General features: G+C 37.4%; 1 protein-coding gene across 4 annotated transcripts in view; it reads left to right on the top strand.

Moving 5' to 3' along the window:
* LOC150090305 (protocadherin-like wing polarity protein stan) overlaps window positions 1-22884 on the top strand; it is a 426116-nt gene that overhangs the window by 119884 nt on the left and 283348 nt on the right. For all 4 annotated transcript variants that reach the window (XM_090389794.1, XM_090389793.1, XM_090389795.1 and 1 more), the window contains exons 2-4: window positions 4875-5074; window positions 13545-13697; window positions 17701-17875. In XM_090389794.1, the coding sequence (XP_090245920.1) occupies window positions 4875-5074; window positions 13545-13697; window positions 17701-17875 (528 nt within the window). The remainder of the gene's footprint in view (window positions 1-4874; window positions 5075-13544; window positions 13698-17700; window positions 17876-22884) is intronic.

The raw sequence follows: 22884 nt of genomic DNA, 5'->3' as shown, positions 1-22884 counted from the left end.
AGATAATTTAGCAATGGATCGAAGAGGCAGTCTGATGATACCACGTGTCCATCTTTCGTTAAGCAGATAACACCATATTATCGTATACGTTATCAATTAACAGGAGTGCCCAACTGCATGGAAAACATGAGGGTTCCTTCTAACAATAATTAGATCGCTCATCCAACCATATCGGAGCTATTGTAACAACGCCCTTAGCCAGGACACCAGAAGTGACCATCTACCACTTTTAGACTTTCCATTGATAATATATTGATAAAAATATAAAGAAAACCAATAATTTGTTGTCCATTTTCCTTCTTGTTTAAATGCCAGAATATATCTTCAATTCAGATTGAGGTGAGGCATAATAATTGAAATTCTTTGAATTAAACAAAATAAGAAAATCTCAATTGTGGTGTACTTTCCAATGTCTTTTTGAGTTTTTTCATTCGTACATTGCATTGTGTTTCTAAATCTCCATAAAAAGCCATATTTGCCAGAGAATCAGATTATTGTAATACAAAACAATCGAATCTTGGCTTTTTGATGCACCAGTAATGGCTCGTCTGGAAACTGGTGATGGTAGCTTCGCAAATATCGTATAGTTTTGCAATAAACCGCTAATGATAATTGCTCTGCAGGGAATAGAAGTTTTTATGAGAACTAATGAACGTTGATAACGAATATGGTTTCTCAGAGTCAAAGAAACGATGAGAGAGGGGGAGAATCTTACCCAGGAGACTGTCGAAATGGATGTATCATTTTACATTCACCATTCGCTTAGCGACCTTCGTTCTCTCTGCTCATTTCCCTCCGACTTTCTCTCCTTTGGTCATAAGCATCTGTCATCCTCACAGCAAAGTGGTATCGTCAGCCAAATACAGTTCGTGTTTCGTCAGCGTGTGCAAGGTGGAAATGCTTTTTGGAACAGCTCCAAGCTTCTAGATGAGAGAGAAAGATTCTCCATCATCATCCCTCCTCCCTTTTTCATTATGTTTCGCGAGGTCTTGATGTCATCCCCAGTCGTGCATGGATGGAAGGGAGGGCAAACATTTCTCCTTTCTACTTCTTCCTTTACCGCCCCTCAAAAGGTACAAGCATTATAGTTGTTTGTATTCGAGAAAAAGCTCAGTCATGTATATTTTAAATAAACGAAAAAAAACAAAAAACATTTCTTTGAAATTTCTTCATTTGTGTACACGCATTACCAAAGGATTTTTCCTCTTCGGTTCATTTTATATCTGCCGACGTTTGGTGTAGCTTCTAAAGTTTATACCACTGGACTCAAATCATCAACAATCTTTTATATTCAGTGAAAAATGAAGCAGCCAGAATGGGAAAGGTTGTTGACAACGCTGTCGCCATTTTAGTATGTGTATAGGAAATGATATAAACCTAACTAATGTATACACCTCTATGTGTATGTTAAGCGCCAAGGGAGCTAAGGCTATGAGGCAACAGCAGTGCATTATGTTTGTTAATTACTTGAATTCTGTGGTCGATTTATATTTTGCTGGATGAAAAACCTTCCCCTGATACCTACTAACTTGGATCATATTCCTCACCTCATTGATGGGATTTGAACCCGGTTATTTTCCACCCGGTAATTTTCCAGACGGCAATTATACCAACGATGTCATTTTCGAAATACTCAGTGACTTTGAAATCACCGCGTACTTTCAAAACATGACTGGTCAGCACCGCGCATAACCCACTCCATTTATGTATGAAGAGGGCAGATGGAACCCCTTCCCCCTATTCGTAATGCTCAATGGGATTACAGTGTGGCAAAGTCGGCAACATAAAATAATATTTTTCTTTAGATGAAGCTTCCTTTAATCCAAAGTTCTCTAAAAGTATCAAGGTCTTCACCACTTCGTCAACTAATCCTTTTCAAGAAGTGTTCCTTGAAAGTATTTTTAAAAGATTAATCGAAAAGGAAAGCTAAGTGAAAAGTTGAATAGGTTAAAAGGTTAATAAAAAGAATTTTCAATTAATCCTTCAACATAAATTTTGAAAAACGTTCGAGATTTTATGAATTTTTTCTAATTTTCTATAAAAATTGTCAATTCAATATAAGATAGTGTAATATGTTGTTTATTAAACTCGAATTGGGTCATGATTTTAACGTGCTAATGCCATTTTCTATTCATTTCCTCTTCTCTCTATTTCGCAAACATGAAAGTGCGAAAGAAACGCCTGCCTTTGAAGTAACCCACTGAAGAGTAAATAAAAAATTCTATTATTTCTTAAACAAAACTGCTGCCAGCAAATATTATTTCGCTCAAAGAAATGAGTCCCTCCAAAAAGTGCCCAATGAAATATGAATTTTCTTCCCATACGCTCTTTCCCGTCATCATTTGTTCTGAGTTTCCCGGAATATTTATGGTCCAGCCTTCTTAAATCTATAACTCGAAATGGCCTTGGAGTCTTGCTCGAAATTAATTTTGGAATAATTAATTGCACACGTTCTTGTACGACGAAGTTACCTGGACATTATATATTCCCAAACACAGATCTCTTTTAATTTATTTGGGCATTTTAATATTTGCTCAAAAGAGTAACGGATTTGAATCTTAAATTATTGTCATTAAAATATTTCATTAATTTTTTTTTCTGCAATCTTTTGTTATGAAACAAGTACGAGAGGTATTAGGTATAATACTTAGTACCGTGCATGGTTTGAAGTTTGAGAAGATGGAAGAAGATACTTGTGGACATTAGACTTGAATTTCCATAGACTGTCATTTTCAGGAAATATGTGAAAGGAGGTTGTTCCGGTTTGAAGTTGGAGAGTAAAGGGATATTGAGTGGTTGCGGTACGCGTTCGGACTGGTTTCGAAGAGAGAGCTAGAATTATAAAAGACAATTCGGAAGAACAGTACCCATGGAAGTAACTATAGAAAAGGGATGCAGCAGAAACAGTACGTCTATGAGACAGAGTGTGAAGAGACTCTGTTAGAGATGAGTCATTAATTAACCTAACTGCCATCTTTTTGAATGGAATCTAGAAGCCTGAAAGAGGTTTGAGTGGGGGGGGATGCCCCAGATGTGGGAACATTATTCCATGGTAAGGCGGATTTGCGATTTGTACAGAGTGAACAGCTGTTTGGAAGAAATCAACTAAGTTGAGTTTAGTGACAAATGGGCCTGGAGTACTGGGGTCCATAGTTTCAAATACACATATATATACACAGTTATGCCCAGTTAATTTATTAAAGTACAAATAAAATAAAATATAAGTACAAATTCAGTAGCTTTCGGAACACGTGTCCCTTTATCAACTGACACGTGTTCCGAAAGCTACTGAATTTGTACTTATATTTTATTTTATTTGTACTTTAATAAATTAACTGGGCATAACTGTGTATATATATATGTATTTAAGTTGAGTTTGCCCCCACTGGAGAATTACCTGGATATCAATATTTGAATAAGTGGTAGTGGATATTCCAGAAACTGTTTGTGCAGGGCAAGGTTTCTCAAAATGGAAGGTGGAATGGAATGTGCTATCATCAGCAAAACTATAGATAGGATTCCCAGTCAGTGGAAGAAGGTCATCAATATACAAGAGAAAAAGAGTGGGATAAAGAACTGGACCTTGGAGGACACCAGCATTAGTGGAGAAGTTAGAAGACAGAGAGCCATCTACCATTGTCCGCAGTGATTGGTCAGAGAGAAATTGAATACCCAATTACAAAAAACAGTTGGAAAACCATATAAGATGGAAGCTTATTTAGAAGACCTTTATGCCAAACACGTTAAAAGCCTTTGAAATGTCAAGAGCAACAGGTCGGAAGGTAATGTAAGGTAATCTAATATAGATTTTTAGGAGTATTTTATTTTCACTAGGTGGCGCAATCAGTGCACGACTTTAAAATTATTTGATTTTGTTTGTTTTCAATTTATATTTTCCCCAATTTTTCGTAATTCCTCATTTTTATTTTAGATTTTTCAATATAGTTCTTTTTGTACACTAAGTGGCGCTACTAGTAAACGACTTTAAAATTATTCTATTTTATTTGTTTATTTCCAGTTTATATTTTCCCCTATTTTTCGTAATTCCTTATTTTTATTTTAGATTTTTCAATATAATTTTCTTAGTTATTTTTAGGTGGCGCCATTAGTACACCGACTATTTGCGCCACCTAGTGTACAAAAAGAACTAAGAAAATTATAATAAAATTCTAAAATAAAAATGAAAAATCATTCAATACGTGTTCATTGCTAGATGTTTATGTAGTATAAAGTGTTTTTTTTTTTTTTTTTTTTTTTTTCACTTCATTTTTAGCTGCTAATTTGAACACTAGACGGCGCCAATGTGCCATTCTCATGTAGACTTCCGCTTGATAGCAGCTTCCGCGCTAATCAAAGAATTAGATAGGAATTTAATTAAATTTGTTTCGTTCCATTTGAGTTAATGCAGACAGTTTGAAGAGTGGGATGAAAGGGGCCACTTTTATGGCGTTTACTTTTCGTATTAGAAAAGTGTAATTTGAATAGTCATGAAATGAGGCGCCATCTGCTTTTAAACAGCCATTTTTTTTTTTTTTTAAGTGACATCGTAATAGTGTCTGTTCGGAGAGAATAGGCGTGCGTCATTTAGCACGCTCATAATCCGTCTTCCTGCTTACGACAAATTGTTACAATCGTGTTTTTCTACTTTCATTGCGTTCAGTGTGCGCCAGTAAAAAGCGACTCTGTCACATCTTTATTAATGTCAGCCGCTTGCACTTTAACGTCTCTAATGACTCTTCTCATAAGCCATTCCCTTTTCTTTCTTTCTTTCTTTTTTTTTTTTCTAAATGTTTGTTCATTCGTTTGTTTTTGATTTCGCTCTACGTTTACCAGACTTTAGTAATCGACTCAATTTCTCTTCTTCATTGTTATAGATGGAATTAATGAAGTTCTGGCGCAGTGCCAACTCATTGTTCGACTAGTGACAGAAGCCATGTTGTTTAACAGCGTCACCGTGCGGTTTAATGAGATGTCACAAACCACATTCCTCTCTCCACTGTTCGATTATTTTATTGAGGGTTTAGCCGCCATTATACCGTGTCCAAAAGAAAATATATTCATATTCAACGTACAGGTAAGTGGAAACAGTTGATTAAAATTAATTTTATTTTCTTATTAATAATTGCAAATTATCTATGTTTATTATTTCTCCAGTTATTTTACTGGCTATTTTAAATAAAATAAATGTTGTTTTCATTAAGCTGAGGATCCAACTTTGAGGAAAACTCCACGAGTAAATACGGTACTCTGCAAATTAATTGTTTTTGCCTAAATAAGAATGGTAATCGTGTAGTCATCTTATAATGGTAATAACTGCATCTTAACTACTCCGCTGCGCGCGCAATATTTATCGACCGAGCGATTATTCGGACGGAAGTTTCCGAGAAAAAAATCATCAACTATGACACGAACGTAAATCGTGTGTTTTGTAATCCTTTGTCACGTGCTCGCCACACACGTGAGTACCACCGCACTATCTTATTATGCGCACCTCGGGATTTCGGGCAAAAGAGTGCAAAGAGGGACTCGCAAATGCCAAGGACGCACAATAACGCGCTGTTTACCAAACACTAATGGAAGTTTCTTGTAGTTAAAGATGTAATAATATGAAGAGGAAAAACATCTCCTCGCATAAAACTCAACTTATTTTTGCGTTCACCTCTGCTGCGATCCCGGGAGAAACACGCTCGACTTTTTCAGTAAAGAGGTTCGGAAGTACATCAAAAACATGTTACCTTCTGTTTCTTAATAAAACGATCTCATGCGGTCTCTCTCTCTCTCTCTCATTTTCTTTCTTACTCAGTATTTGCGCTCTCTCTCTCTCTCTCTCTCTCTCTCTCTCTCTCTCTCTCTCTCTCTCTCTCTGTCTCTCTCTCAGTGAATATTTTCCTATTTATCTCTTTATCGCTCTATTTCACGCTGCGTTTGGTTTTTGTCTCGCTCTTTTCTTCTTCCTTCTTTCTATTCTGCTCCTTCTTTTTCTCTCACTTTCTAGTGCAGTTCTTCCTCTTTCTCATTCAGTGATATAATACTGACTTTTATCGCTTAGTCTTACTGGCTCAATCTCTCTCTCTCTCTTTCGTTCTCTGAGCTCTGTATATTTTAACTCCGTCTCTTGCTCATTAACTTGATTTTTCTTTCTGTCACCCTGTCTCTCTCTCACTCACTTAAGCCTTTTTGCTCTTTTCAACGTCTCCATTCCTCTCTTTCCCTCTCTCATTGTATTTCACATCCAATCTGTCTCTTCTTTCGTTTTATCGCACTCAGTCTATCTTTGCTTTCGTTGTATCTTACTTAATCTCTCTCTCTCTCTCTGTTACTTGCTGTCTCACCCAATTTCATTCTTTCTTTTTCGTTCTGTCTGATACTCAACGTCTTTTGCTCTATTTCATTCAGTCTCTCTCTCTTTCTCATTCTGTTTCTCACTCAGTAGCTCGCTCTCTCTCTCTTATTCTGTTCTTCACTCACTCTATCTCTTCTTTCGCTCTCTCTTTTATACTTGCTCTATCTTACTCAGTATTTCTCTCTCTCTCTCTCTCTCTCTCTCTCTCTCTCTCTCTCTCTCTCTCTTTGTCTGTCTTATCGTGTTTCTCAATCAATTTATCTTCTTTCGCTCTATTGTCTCTCTCTTTTTTGTTTTCTCTCTCTCTCTCTCTCTCTCTCTCTCTATCTCATTTTTTCTCGCTTTCTTTTTCTCTCTATCTCTCTTTCTTCTTCCTCCTTTTCTGTCTCACACTTAACATCTTTTGCTATCTCTCTCTCTCTCTCTCTCTCTCTGTGGTACTCCCTCTATCTCTCTTTCTGTTTCTTGTTCTATCTATCTTCCTTCCCTCCCTACCTCCCTCTCTCTGTCACGCACACACACACACACTCTCTCTCTCTCTGTTACTCGCTGTCTCTCCTCTCTCTGTTTCTCGATCTATCTGTCTTCCCTCCCTCACTCCCTTCCTCTCCCTCTTTCTCTATCTCTCTCTTTCTGTTACTCGCTTTGCCTCTCCCTTCTCTCTCTTATGGCCCTGTCGCTCCTCTTTCTGTTACTCTTTCTCTCTCTGTCTCCGTAACTCGCTCTCTCTCTCTCTCTCTCTCTCTCTCTCTGCTGCTCGTTCTATCTCTCTCTTTCTCTCTCTGTTACTCGCTCTATCTGTCTTCTCTCCCCCCTCTCTCTCTCTCTCTCTCTCTGTTACTTGCTCTCTTCCTCTCTGTTTCATCGATCTATCTGTCCCCCCCTCTCTCTCTTTCTGTTACTCGTTCTGTCTCTCCCTCTCTCTCTTTCTTTCTGTTACTCGTTCTGCCTCTCCCTCTCTCTCTCTTTCTTTATCTCTCTCCCTCCTCTCTCTTTCTGTTACTCGCTCTCTCTCTCTTTCTCTTGTATACTTTCTCTTTTTCTTTCATACTCTCTCATAAATTTCTTTTCTGATTTCTCTCTTTCCTACCCCTCCTCTTCTCCTCCTCGTCTTAGCAGAGTGGAACTGAGCGAGCACTACCTGTCGTCTCTCTCTCTCTCTCTCTCTCTCTCTCTTTCTCTCTGCTACTACTATTTTGTAAAATACCAACATTAAACTTTGATTTTCGTCCCACAATAGCGGAAAAAGAGTTGAGATTCATTCCTCGTTGGCTCCTGTCCGCTCCAATTCTCCTCTCTTTGATTTTCGACAGCTCTCACTCAATCGTTCTGTTTCCTTTAACGTAACCCCCTCTGTCTCTCTCATATTTCTCTGTAACTTGGCGCCGACTGATGACCAGATGAACTATGATCTTCCGTGGCAGTGCTTATAAAATAATTTCGCGCGCAAATTGCTTTAGACAAATGTCAGCTTCGGTGATGCTGTTGGCTTTATCTCGTTCCATAATTAAATCGCACCTCTCTAACACTTTCCACGCGAGAGCTTCAAATGTAAACAGTGTATGGAGAAGCCGATGTAACACTCAATATATTAACACGCGGCCGAATTGGAGAAATGGCTTCCCCTCGCTATTAGTCAATTTAATTAAGGGGTGGAATAAAAGCCGCGGATGCTCCTTTCGGCCGAGTGGCTCCGACTCATCGCTCGCTGCACCTAATACAGTTAGAAAGGTAATTCAAGATAGATGAAGTTTAAAGCGAAATTAGTTTTCGTACTGACTAACCATTGAAGCGTACACCCTCCTCTCCGAAACAAACACACTTCGACCTTTCGGGGATAAAGATTTGCGGCGGTCGTAGTATTTGTCCAAAACCCCTTTTATAACGAACGATTTTCTTTAATGTACAAACGTGCAGCGAAAATACGTCATTACCAAATCTCCTTGTAGATTCTCGAGTGTCATCGAAGCGATGCAGGAAGGTCACCTGACCTCTGCTAGTCAATTCCTTGCCGTCACTTGCCCTCTTGCGTGACATCTGTACGGAGAGAGGGAGAGGTAACCTTTGCTCGAACAGCTGTGTCGATAAAAGGGGAGAATTACCCATCAGTTTTAGAATTCTGCTCGACTGGGCGAATGCATAATTCTATCGGGAGATTAACGCACGCGGCGTACTGTTAACTGATGGAAGTCCAAACGATAAGTGTGTCTCTGGTAATGTTTGGGGATTTATCATATAAGTACTGCAATTGTCTGATGAGAGACATAAAACGCTATAGTTATTACTTTATGGTGGAAACATCAAAGACTCGTACAATCCAACAAAGCGTTAATGTCCTTTTTGATTGTCGACAAATTTTAGGGGCAACTGTCGAACCGTTTAGAATGAGTTTTCAAGGACCCATAAGGAGAGTACAGAAGCCAACTTTGCAATCTACGATGAAAGCTTTTGTTTGTGAGGAATGAAAGAATACACCATGTTGACAAAAAGTTTCATTGGCCCACCAAGAGTCCCAACCTTAACCCCATTGAACGCTTTTGAGGGTAAATTAGAACTTTGGGATAATTCAACAGATTGGAAATCAGAAACCAAATTAATTGGTGTCCCAATACTTTTGAAAACGTAATGTATGTTTGTAGCTCATCTTCTCCACGGATAACAACGCACAGGAGTGCGCTCTCATGCTAAATGCTTGGAATTCTCATGAGATCAAATTCTAATAGCGACGCTGTCAAAAGTGCATAAATCCATTAAAGGCTGGGACATTTTTAAGTCATTAATAACGCTGATTACATCTGCGCAAATAGTTATTCTGAGTGAAAGAGAGGTTGAAGAACGGTAATTACCACTTTTAATATCATAATGGATATTTCTAAAAGTGGTAGATTGAAAAGGAAATATCAGGTATAATTTTCAACCATAATAACTGAATCATATGGTTGTCTTTTCGAATCTTGGCAAATTGCCAATATGGCAAAAACACGATTTTATTTGAATTGTTTCGAATCCAGTCAGTAATCCAAGGTACTTATGGCTTTTCAACTTGGAAGAGGGGTAGGAAGGGTCTTTATTCTACATACATTACCCTCCCAGATTGATGAAGTGTGCAGGGTATCCCTGATGTCATTCGATCTCTGTGACATAGTAGTCACTGATTGCGTCGATATATAGGTGAACTCCGTGCCTCTTGTAAGGATTCTTTCGCTATTCAAGCAAACTATGATCGAACTACTCGTCAGGTCGCCTGCATTTCCTGTAGTACGCCTTTAATGGCCCCACCGGAACAACGTATATCTTCTTGTAGAGTTGTGTATGGTTACTGGAATGCTGGATTCTCTAATAAATTGGGAGGGCAGTGTAAAATAAAAATCCGCTTTAGAAATGGCCAATTTGCAGAGGAAACATTGATATCCTCATATCCTGAAGTGCCTTGGTTCTGTAAGATCTGAAAATCTTACAAAAATAAAATATTTTTTTTGACTTCTGAAGTTAGTTTTCCTTTTTGGATTCTTGCCGTTGGGAGAAATGTTAATAGCGTCAGTTCAATAAACAAGAATTATCCAGTAAGGATTGTAAAACTTAAAAGGTAGGAAGAACGAAAAACAGAAAAATTAGCTTCACATCCGTCAAAACAGAAAACTGACAGAAAATACTATAGCAAGCCCAGCAGGTGGTACGGCGCAACAAGTTTATGAGGGGTCACGCACCGGAAACGCATATGGCTAAACGCACACACAAGCCTCTAAAAATAGACGCGATGGTCTCCAGTGACACATTTGTGGTTTGTCTGTAGTGCTATGGAGACAAGCTGTGATGACACAGAAGGAGTTGTTTTGATACATTCGGCCTACATGAAAGAGCTCAACGGATGTCAACAGGTAGGAAATAAAAAAGGAGAGGGGTATTGTGAATCACGTGCTACCAGGGCTGGCTGACCTGCCAACAAATGAAAGGATAAAAATGAATATAGGAAGGAGGAGATTGGTAGAACACTGTGGAGAGGCGTGACAGACTGGTAAGAAAAATTTGTGGAGGGAGTTGAAGAGGAGAGAGCGGGTCAGTGTCAGTGAGTTGGGCAGTAAGAAGAGAGTGAGTCAGTGTCAGGGAGTTGGGCAGTAAGAGGGGAGTGGGTCAGTGTCAGTGAGTTGGGCAGTAAGATGAGAGTGGGTCAGTGTCAGTGAGTTGGGCAGTAAGAAGAGAGTGGGTCAGTGTCAGTGAGTTGGGCAGTAAGATGAGAGGGGGTCAGTGTCAGTGAGTTGGGCAGTAAGATGAGAGTGGGTCAGTGTCAGTGAGTTGGGCAGTAAGAAGAGAGTGGGTCAGTGTCAGTGAGTTGGGCAGTAAGATGAGAGGGGGTCAGTGTCAGTGAGTTGGGCAGTAAGATGAGAGTTGGAGAAGAAAAGAAAGGGATGAGTTTCTTTAGATAGAGTAGCCGGTGGAGAAAAGTGGCTAAGTTTTAATGTGTAGTCAGTATGAGGGGGAGATAAGCTTTAAGTGAACAGTTAAGTCGTTGATCTAATAAGTTAGTGAGAGAGGCAGTCGAGTAAGTGGAAAGATGAAGATGAGGTGCAGAAGTCGGTCAGACAGTCAGTCAAAAGTAGACTGAGTTTCGAAGTGAGAGATGAACACGTGCCATAGAAAAGAGGGAAAATTTTTCAAGATCCTTAAAGTAGATGAGAAGGAGTCAACTCCATTATGAAGGAACGATATTGCCTGATATTCTGAGAGCAAGTACGCTGGAGCTGATGAAATCCGAAGCCGGACAAAAAGAGTACAGCCATTCTGATCAGATGAAATTAATGCGTCCATAAAGAAATAAAAAGGTACCCAGGAAGGAATCCAGTATCTTATATCGAACTCCCCCAGTGATTGTGAGATGCGACCCAGATAGAAAGGATCCCCTACTCGCTTAGAGAAGGATGTACCGTGAAGTCTGCCAAGTTATGTAAGTAAGTGATTAGTTTGCTTAAGTACTCTCAACATCACACCGACTATAGGCACTCGATAACCAGTTTATCAGAACTTTTGATTGAACACATATGTATAAGTAGTACTTTATTGTAATGAATAAGTTAGTGAATGTTATGGACTGAAGGACATTACCCAGGGCAAGTCAATATACATATAGATAAATTTTGGAAGGGAATAGATATAAAATTTTTGATGTGATTGATACTTGTTAATATTTGGTTAAATAAGTGAATGACTAAGTATGAATTTTGGAAGGGGATAGACGGATGTCAGTAACCCCCGAATGTGCAAGTAGTTAATTGTAGAAATTTGATAGTAATAATTACCTGGATTAGAGAAGGTTGTAGGCTATAATCTGTTAGAAAACAGAGTAATGATTTATACTGAAATTAAGAGTATCGGAGCTTTATCAATTTGGAGTAGGAATTGTTTTGTAATGAAAGGAGAATGTTAATAGATTCTTTTGAAAGTCAATTGCACTCAGGAGTAAGGAAGTAGAAACATTTTGTTAGTTTAAAAGAGGAGATAGTTGATTATGATTTATGTAAAGGAAATAGCCCTCCTTGAGTTTACTCAATAGGCAAAATACCTTGCTCATATACATTCTGTTATAAGAAGATGAAATTAAATCTATTTGGTCATGAGTTTAATAAATTTCTTTTGTTTGATGTATCTATGTAAAAATGTCCAATAAACTGATTTTTCTTATACTACATTTGTGTGTCTCTTTGTTGTTCTGTGTAAGGCCTATCCAAAAAGGGATTAAACACATCAAGGAGATTTTCCCCTAGAACTTGGAAATTTTCTGTAAAGTATAGTCAGATGCGCAAGTGGGGAGTTATTATAAAGGGGAGTTGTTAAAAGGGGAATAAAATATAAATAATATATAAAATAACATTTTTTCATAAATACCCCCCCCCCCACAGTTCTTAAGTAAACAACCCAACCGAAATACGAATCGCTCGAAGAATCCATATAAATGAGTTGATTTTGGTGTTTGATCCTTTGACATTCGGTACTACAAAACGGTATTTTTGAAGAACAGTTTTTTAAAGTCTTGCCAACTGTCTAAGTTTCTAAAAACGTTTTTCGCGAGGCACTCCTTCACAGGAATAATAATGAGAAAAAACATATTGATTTTGTTATTATTTTTTTTATATTTTACTTCTTAACAAACAAAGCGTCTTTTCGGTAGTCAAGATGCGTGCTTTGTGCAGAAGCGTGGCATGCATACTTTATACTTGGCAACTTTCTCCACAAGGTCTCTGCATCCCGCATAAAATTCATGGGGGGCTTATACAGCAGCGTTGGCTGAAAAATTGAAAATTGATGAAAGTTCTGAACGCATGGAATAAAAGACAGATGGTTTTACTGCAGAGACATGAAAGTTAGGAAAAGAATGGAAACTTTCTACGCTTATAGAAATATTTTGTGCTAGAATTTCAGCTTCACCCAGCCTGTTTCATCTCAAACAGGTTCAGGTATTTCTGAATTCAAATTACAAATGCTGTAGAAACCCTAGACGTTTATGGGGAGGGAATACATTGAATACAATTTGTATGCGTAATTTAAAGATTCATCTTTAGCTTTCTGGTTTAATAATAGCTTAAGAGTGTTTGTTAATCGTTTTTACCTTTTCTAAATAACTTTCAGTGTAATTTTTTTCACCCGACTACTTGTTTTTCGGATTATTTATGACACATTGTAATGCTACAGTGCAAAGTTCCTTCTTAAGTATAAGCAAATAGATTCGTTTTATGATATTTTCTATATTTTTTTATAAAAATGCTTGTATACTTTAAATTAATTATGAATAAATAAAAAATAAATGCTTTATTTGATTTTTTTTATTAAATACAAACAGAGTTTTTCAAACACCTTTTTGTTTTTCCTATAATTAATTATCATAGTACAACTAGAAAGCTCACATAAGATTTTTGACATGTTTTGGAAAAAATTTAAAATATTAACAAAGTTAAGAGTATTTGATGGTTAATTTGCATAATAATCAGAGAATCATCTACTATCACCCATCGTTAAAGTCAGTTATTTGTTTTTAATTATTTAACTGATACGATTGTTTATTTAACTAATATTTAATTGAATTTGTTGTATTTAAAATAATAAATGATTTAAAAATTCTCGTTTTTTTAGCTGCACCTTGTATTTATTTTAATTATTAAAATAGTTGATTTTAATAAACAGTCCTGATTATTTAACTGACTATTTCTAGGATGACACTGATGTCGATGCAAAAATATTAAATGTGAGCTTCTCAGCTAGAAGAAGTGACAGCACAGATCCGGAAGCATTTTATAGTCCTCAGTATCTTCAAGAGAGGGTGTATCTCAATAGAGCTATCTTGGCAAGACTCACCAACGTGCAGGTATAGTTTTATTGATCTTTATTTTATATATCGTTTATAAATTTGCATATATATAAGTGTATTGGGATGTGTTAAATAATAAAATTAATAAATTATATACGCAAATGATCAATAATTAGCAGAATTCATTGAATTGCACATTATTGCACTTCCATGCTTGCTGGGTATAATAGTAAATTATACTACAGTTGCAAAAAATTTAGCGGTTTACTGACAGAATAATGTTTGCCCAACAGATAGTAGACAAAACAAGTAGGGCCAATTATAATTTATATATAAAAAAGGAGTAGGGGAAGCTGTGGGGTATTATAAGCAGATGTTAAAATTAGGCATAATAAATGGTAGAAATATAACCACACTCCCCTCGAGTACTCTATTAGATAATTGGTTATAAACGTACAATAGAAAGCAAAAGATAGATAGAAAAAGGGTTATATTACGTGGCGAATATTCAGACAACCTGTCTCATAAAGTGGGGTTCTGTTAAAACAGTAAAGAAGAGCAATAAGAACAGTAATAAGGAATAACTGGATAAGAATATAATAAGTATGTCATTATTTCAGCCATTTAGTAAAAAGTTTTGTTAAGTGCCATAATATTATTGACTGCTGTACAACTGGATTTTATATACGTCCCATCCTCTCCTCTCAATTTCTCTTTTATCTTCCACAAAACTCACACGACCTCATTAAATATTAATGGCTACGCAACAGGTTATCCAATTTATTCAGCTTTAACGTTAGGCCTATTCCATTATGGTTGTGATAACCGCTAATAGTATTTCGTAAGGAAGTTTGTGCCTCACTTCTAAATCACACATACTGGCACTCAAGAGTTGCTGCAACCAGATAAGCAAGCTTGGTTAAGCTCTGTCTAGAAATAGTGCGAAATACCGGCCCTAATTATTTCTGTCACTCGCGTAATTCTCTTAAATGCTACCCATGAATAATACATTTCCTCTGTGAGTCTGAGTGTAAACACTTCTTTCTCTTGCACACTGACAATTTCTTGTTTAATTAAGACTTTAATTGCTCTAAGTTTGTGTACCCTCACTAGTGCTGGTTTTATCGAGCAACCACCAAAAGTAGAGTTAGATACAAAATTTGAAACTCAGAGTTCTCTTAGCGCATCTGTGATCGTCCTCCCTTGGCCTCTAGAGGAACTTCTTTTTTCCAACCTTACGGCTATTGCTAACTATGTAATTAGCTCGTCCAGAAATGAAAATTGGATAAACAGCACGCTCCATTAAAGTTAGATGAAAGCATAGGGGGAAAAAACAGGAAAAAGAAATCGAGAAGTACCCAATATATTTTTTTCCATTCAGAGTGGTGAATTATAAAAATCATCCTTAATTCAGAAAGATGTCTCGTATGTTTTTTTATTAATAGCACGTTCTTCTTTAACTCTGTATTAGAGATGATGACAGTACAAAGCAATTTATTGCCAAAAATTGGAATTGGATTCCACTTCTGTTGAAATCTTATTCATCCAGTGAGGACTGAGATTTTCAGTCCCATTAACAAAAGGTTGATATTTCTTTCAATATTTTGATAATCCACCTCTGGAATGGATATATTTTGGAGGGATAATGAGTACGAACTTATGTGTTCCATGATCCTGGAACTTTTGTTTTCACAAAATTGATCTCCTATTCTTACACTCATTTGCCATAAAACTGGAAAGTTATTGCAATTGGCGTCAGCAGATAAACGTATGGTATGCAAATAACTTTTAATATGGTATGACACAAGTTTCTTGCTATCACATTAATACTATACATTTTCCTGAGGCTTCTTACGCCTGGTCTGACGAGTCCCACCTTTTTGCACCGATGGTAAGTGAAAGCATAGTGTGTACTTCATTGAACCATCCACCCAGACTGTCTCGTGTCCAACACACAGGCTCTGGAGGTCATATCATGGTATGGAGTATGTTCTGTTAGTACTGATTGGGTCCGCTTATACCGTTAGAAGGTCTTATTACCTCCAGTGAATATCCTTCTGTTGTATGAGACCAACTACGCGAATGGTTCGAGGAACATTTCCAAGATTTCCATCATCTGCCCTAATCGACTAAATCTTCAGATCTGAATCCAAATGAGAATTTTTAGGATATGTTGAGAGGGCAATTCGACTTGGCAGTTCTTTACCGACCACAATGCAACAGTCGGGCAAAAGGTGGCCCGTATAGACATTGAATAAAGGTTTTTAATTTTTTGATCGGTAAGTGCATATTATGATTTATTTATGCTCTGAGAAAGAGCATGTACTGTTTTTGTCGTTTCCTGAAGGAAATTTAGAAACTGTTTCATGCTCGCACATTTGTCTAAAAGTTAGGAAGATTAAAAGCCTTTATAGTCAGCAGCTAATTAGGATTAAGTAAAGCATGGTTCGAAACCCGTCACAATGGCATAAACGTTTATGGATTATTTTCACACCGCGTCGAGTTAATCGGTCTAGAAAAAGGAATGCATAGCTCCCCATCTCCCTGGAAATTCGTGTTTTTCATCCCAGACTTTAAAGACATACAAAAGGACTGAGTTTGATTCCCTCAAAATGGAAATAATTTTATAGTTTTGTGTATCTGCGTGGTGGCCGAGTTATTCGGTTTTTTACCCAGAAAGAGTCAAATCAACTATAGAAGACACGTAATAGATTGACGCCTCATAGCCTTAGTTCCTCTGGCGAAAGTATTAAACAACAACAGTAGTATCTTTTAAGTTTAAATTCAGTTGCGATATTTCCTGTGTTTTCACACAGGACATACAAATTAAGGTCTGACCTAGTGCGACAAGATTACTTGCAACAACCATCTGAACTAAAAATAAATAACAGATTTTTTCTTTGCGTTTTTGTGGATTATATCACTTAATCCTTTACAATCTTCTCCACTTCTTCTTCACTTATTACCCCGAAAGCTCCTCAAGTCGAGAAAATTGCACGTAACGTTAAGTAAATAAATAAAAAAAATCCGAGAAAGAAAGAGATCTTATCCTTTGCAAAAGCAATATCTCATGTTGAGTATTAAAGGAAACCGGTGAGTCTAAGACTTTTTTTTATTCATTTTTTGCTGTATTATATATTTTTTTAATCTTGACCAAGCTTTTATCCTATACTTAAAGCAATGCATTTCTTTACATCGTACATAACATAAGAAAAGGAGTTGGAAAGAAAATGCAAACACAGATGCAATATGGAGAGAAAAATATTTGGATATTGCGTGTAACACAATTTTTTTCCCCTTTTTTTAAGAAACATTTCATGCGGCTAGATTAGTGTTTAAAAATACTGGAAATGTAATTCAGAAAAGAGAAAAAAAAAACTCAGGTGGCGCCATCAGCAGCATGAAACTACGTGTACATTGTTGATGACGTCATTAGCGAGTTAGCCATTTTTAATGTGTTCTTAACAAACATATAAGCTGTTTTTAGATTGTTAATAAGTGGATTAGAGTGACAGAATTATACTGGAAGTGTTCAATCGGAAGAGTCAATCAAAAAATAAATAATAATAATGCTTTATAATAATAATAATACACTGCTGGTAATTGAAGTTGCCCCACCTAGAAAAAAAAAAAAAAAGAATGTATTTACTTGAAAATTGCATGCATAACTGTGAGGTACATGGACGTAAACAATTAGTACGTCAAGTTTATCGGCGTATTGCGAGTCGATTGAGGTTTGCACTTCAAATAAAGCACCTAATCAGCGATATGTTGCTTGGACTTTGCTTTATTCTGGGAAGTAAAGGCGAATTTCCGGAGGGCAAAGTGGACCACACCCCCAGAATCCTAAAGCATATTTCCCATATAATAAATCACTAACATTCAATCCCGAGAATACCTTCTGTTATTATTAAATTCGAGGACTGGTCACACCCTAAAAGCCTTGCAATAATGTATTGTAAATAATAATTAAACCTGCTGCTAGGAGTAGCGTGTTTAACATTTTGTCCACCCACTTGAGCATGTCCTAGTTTCAAGATATTACCATCATATATTACAGGTTCTACCATTTGATGACAACCTTTGCGTGCGAGAACCTTGTGTGAATTTCGAAGAATGTCTGTCTGTCCTGAAATTTGGAAATGCTTCTGGTTTCATCTCCTCAGACACGTTGCTCTTCCGTCCAATATATCCCGTGAACACCTTCGCATGTCGCTGTCCCGCTGGATTCACAGGTAAGCAATCGATTGTAAAATAAAACGTTTTATATATACAATAAATTAGTTTAAATTTCTCGTATTCTTATTATATTTTAAAGCTAAGTGGACATCCTTGCAGTCTTATGGATATAAATCCCCCCATCAAAAAATGGCACGCCATATCCCCCCCCCCACCACAAAGAGCATATAATCGCCAAACGACAAAAAGTTTTATGACGTAGAAACACGCGAATATGAAATAATGAAATGATGCGCAACAATGCAGATACACGCCCAGTTGAAACACGCAGACGACATCATTCTTGCGCTTTCTAATGGAATATATGCTAATCAAATTCAAATTAGTCTTCCATTGTTGCTAAGAATGCCTGACATTTGTTGATTTCACCTGGGAACTTAAGAGAAATTTGAATTAGGAAACAATCTCAGTACGCATGTCGTTTCAAATCATTCTATTCGAAAGTAATAATAATAATGCAGATAGAAGAAGGTAGTTTGCAAAAGGCTCATTTAAATACGTATTATCTGCGTTTAATTGCTTTTAAATTTAACTCTGAAAAGTTCGTCTATTTGTTTTCACTTTTTTTTTTTTAAATGAAGCAGAATATGTGTAGGGTAACTGAAGAAGATAGAAAGATGATTTTTGTGGATTCGAATAAATAGAATTTAGCCTTAGTTTGAAACAAGCGTGAATGCATTACAAGTAATTGAATATTTTCATAATGTCTAGGAATTAGCATCAGCACTACTTACTAATGGAATGCTTGGATATCAAGCTCAAAATGATGAATATCTATCGCAGTCATAAAATTAGGTATACAGAGAGCTATTGGCAAAAGCAGAGGGTGGAGTTGAGGGGGGATATTACCGCGGGACTCCATTGCTACAACAACCTTGTACTCAAAATAATTAGTGAGCTACCAAAGTCATTACACAAATGAATGCTAAGGGAATAGGAAATCCCAAACACAGATTAGTTGCTTATACACAGGAGTCCTTACATTGGTATCTCGCTATCTGAACATTGGCTTTACTGGCAACTGCATCTTTTAGCAAATAAGTGTTATAATGTGCATTTTCCAGAATGGTTGAGTTAATGAAAGCATGTGCGGTGAGGTTTGTTCCCCCCTCGAACTGTTTATTACAGCATTTGTTCCACCCTCTGGTTCAGACCCTGTGGAAAATAATTTTCCATTAAGGGAAGTCTTCCCAGATTTCTTATTTACATCCGTATTGCAGTTTACAACGCCCTGTTTAGTCGTACAGTCATTCTCTAGAAATGATCTTATACACTGCTCAACAGAATTCACAGAACACGTGGTGTAACTCGTGCAGCTTGCATGAAGCTGGACAAAAGTTGGTGTACCATAGAATAACGATGAAATGGAGAGATGCGAGAAAATGTTACATTACAGAAGCCGATGCTAGAAAATATGGGCATATGACATCAGAACGGCATAGGCTGAGAACGGTGAACCATGCTCGATATAAATTTTATGCATTATAAACCTCAACAGGTCCATTCTAAAGTGCCTGGTTACCAAACTCTGCATCCGACATAATCGATATACTGTACTTGGACACAATACTCCAAATGCGGTCTTACAGTTGCCTTATACAGTGGGATTATGACTTCCCTATCCATATAGGACATTGTTCCATAAATCATCGATAGGACATCAAGGATTTTCCTTGTTGCCTGTTTACACTACTCAGAGAACTTCGTATCAGCCTTTTTCTTCCTTTACTGCGTTTTAATTTCCACCCCACCAAACCTTCCAACAGCACTTCGCCAACACTAAAGCAAAAACTCTGTCAGCAATGTGAGCGATAAGACAGGAACTTACTGGAGTAAACAACCAAAAACTTGCCACTTACTACATACAAACATGTCTTGTTCCGATTCCCATGTATGCCTCGACGATCTGGTCCTCTGCTTCCCTCACTAAAATCAAAAAATTCATGGGTATCGAGTACTGGATTTTAAGGTGGTTGAACCGTGTTAATGGCCACCCTTTCACCATCTCGAGATCAATCATGTATGCTAACCTTGGTTGCACTTCTTGGAATCAGTTGCTGATTGCAGGAAATCTGCGCAATCTCTGTCAACTCCTCACTGATCGCCTTGACGCTCCAAATGTCCATAATCTTGTTGTAGGCCCTAGACTTTCCCGCGCCCTCTGCAATAGTGCATGGATTCCCCTAAGAAGCTTATTACAGAATTTAACTATGCTTAGAAGGCGTTTTCCGTCTAACATCCTCCAAACGTACAACACCCTGAAGATTGATCTCCACAAGTTCTGTGATGAGAAAGCATACAGATCTGTGAAGATACAGGACATGTACCACCACATACAACTGTAGAAGCTTCCTGATTATCTCCCATGAACTCTACTTTTCTGAAGAATTAATTTGTTTGTATGTATGTGTATTAGCTGTATATGCATATAGGATGCGTATGGGTTTATATATCTCTATCTTTTGCTTGTGTCACTGTATATATTTTTTGTGCTTTATTTGCTCACATTAGATGTTATTTGTTGTATTATTTTTATAGAAACTAATGTTTATATATGCGTAATTTATGTACGATTTCTATGTTTACTCTCTAAGTTATAATGTACAAATGTATATAAGCACCCTCCTAGCTGAAGACTGTTCAGGGGTGAAGCATATGTAATAAATTGAATAATAAATAAATAAATAAGTGTATAAATCCAAACGTCCCTGGATATTTAGAAATGATAGCACTTCATTGCCTCTAATGAATAGCACTTAGTGCCTCTAAGATTTACCCTACTACTGAAGGTCAGACTACCAGTTCTGTAGTTACCAACTTCACTCGTAGAACAGTATTGCTGTATTGGCAATACGTTGGCACTTCTCCAATCCAAAGAAATATCCCCCGTCCAATCATGCCCATCTAATTAACCTCAGTGGTTCAACACACTCTACGACTGCCTCCCTCAAAATTATTCGGTATATGCCATAAACTCCAGGAGCATTACTTGCCTTGAGGCTGGAACATTTTTCAAATAAACAGTCATCTGTAATTTTGAAATCATTAATTTCAAAGGGCTCAGTCTCAGTCGTATAACCTCTTCCCAACATAAATGGTCTTTCAACAGTAATGACCGATGCGAAGTGCCTAATAAATTCAACAGCATCATTTTGGTTAGCTATGATTTTCATGCACCCAGTACACAATGGTCCGATTAGATTCGGTTTATTTTTTTCCTTTTTTGTGTACACTACATGAAAATCTCCTTGTCCCAGTTTGTGCTGTCTCAGCCAGTTTTCTCATACTCATTCTTGGCCTTCCTAACCTTATTAATGGTACTAATACAGATCAACTTGTACCTGTTGTAGGCTTCAGTGCTTTTCATCCCTCTGTAACTTTCCTATGCTCTCTTGTTTTGCTCCATTAGACTGGCCAGAACCGTATTCATCCATCTCGTGCAATATTTTCTTAATGGTATACTAGGGGGCTTCATCCCCTGCTTGCTCCGCTCGCTTGTTTTGATAAAATAAAATAAAATACTTACAGAAGCTTTCGACTCTGTGTGTGTCTCTCCCTCAGCTATGAATACATTTGTACATAAATACGTTACTATAAAAATATCGGTGTAGATACACCATAGACAACCCTTAAAGAGAAACTACGATCGTAGTGTGAAAGGCATCATTTAATCTGTATCTCATATTGTGCTCATCCTTCACCAAGAGTTACCAAGTATTGCACTATCTCCAATAAGTAACGCTTCACTAATAGAGAAGACTATTGTCACCTATTCGCGGTAGGCACCACCATCCAGACGGCACCGTTTCAAAGCTAGTTGGCTTTTCATCGGTGGGTGCCTTTCACACTACGATCGTAGTTTTTCTTTAAGAGAGTTTTCTATGATGTATCAATTAGGGACAGATTGAAGTCATCCATAATAAGATATTTACATTTGCTTGCCCATTCCATCTGCATATAGAGACTCTCGCCAGATTCTTCACAATTTTCTGGTCTGTTGACTTCTCCCACTCTTATTATACTTTTGCTTCCAACCAACTCACACCACACAAATTCTATTGCCCTCGTGGGTAGCACAGTTGGTAGGATCGCAATTTAGAGGCACAGCTCACGTTGCAATACGACCTTAGTCACTGATCCATCTAAAACCCTACTCCAACAAAAACAACAGATTCTGTGCTGGCAGACATAATTGCTGACTCAGCAAATGCTCTTTTCGCACTCAGGCTGCTTTTGATAAGCACGACCCCATCACCCCTTCTGTCTTCTCATTATACATACCATAATGGAACTCGTCCTCCAAAATTTCTGGATGGCACGTTTCTTTTCTCCCATGTCAGTATTAGTATCTTAACCAGGAGTTCGAATTCAGCCACTTTATTGACAACACTCCTGACATTACTGTAGACATAATTATGACTAAGTATTCTATTGCTTACTACCCTGCCATACCTCTTGAAGTTATTTAAACGTGTTTCCCTAGCCTTATCTTCCGCTCATTTGAAATATTACTACACTCAGAACATCTTTTCCAGCATCGGCTGTTGCTGTAACACAAGAATTCTTGATGTGGGCAGTCATTACTTTGACTGATATCATCAGATAAACGCGGGTTTATATTACCCTTCTCACTGTAACTAGCAGTTTTCCCGAACCTTTAAGGTATCCTCAATGACACTGACAAAAACCCTTGCATCACATTTGTTAAAATGAATACCATCTCTATAAAATAGATTCTATCTACAAGTGTGGTAGTTGATAAAAATCCGCTCACCCCAGAGCCTTGCGCCTTTCGGACTCCCTCAAGTCTTGAGTTAATCCACAAGGCTTTCAACATACACTGATGAGCCAAAACATTATGACCACCTACCTAATATGACGTTGGTCCTCCACGTGCAGCCAAAACAGTTCGTACCCAGCGAAGCATGGATGCTACAAAATTTCTAAATCTGTCTTGTGGTGTCTGGTACCAACACGTAACCAACAGATCCTTTAACTCCTGTAA

This window comes from Mastigoproctus giganteus, chromosome 2, assembly GCF_048544385.1.
Source record: "Mastigoproctus giganteus isolate SK-2022 chromosome 2, ASM4854438v1, whole genome shotgun sequence".
Lineage (NCBI taxonomy): Eukaryota > Metazoa > Arthropoda > Arachnida > Uropygi > Thelyphonidae > Mastigoproctus > Mastigoproctus giganteus.
Note: the sequence above shows the minus strand (reverse complement) of the source record. Positions and strands in the feature narration are given on the sequence as shown.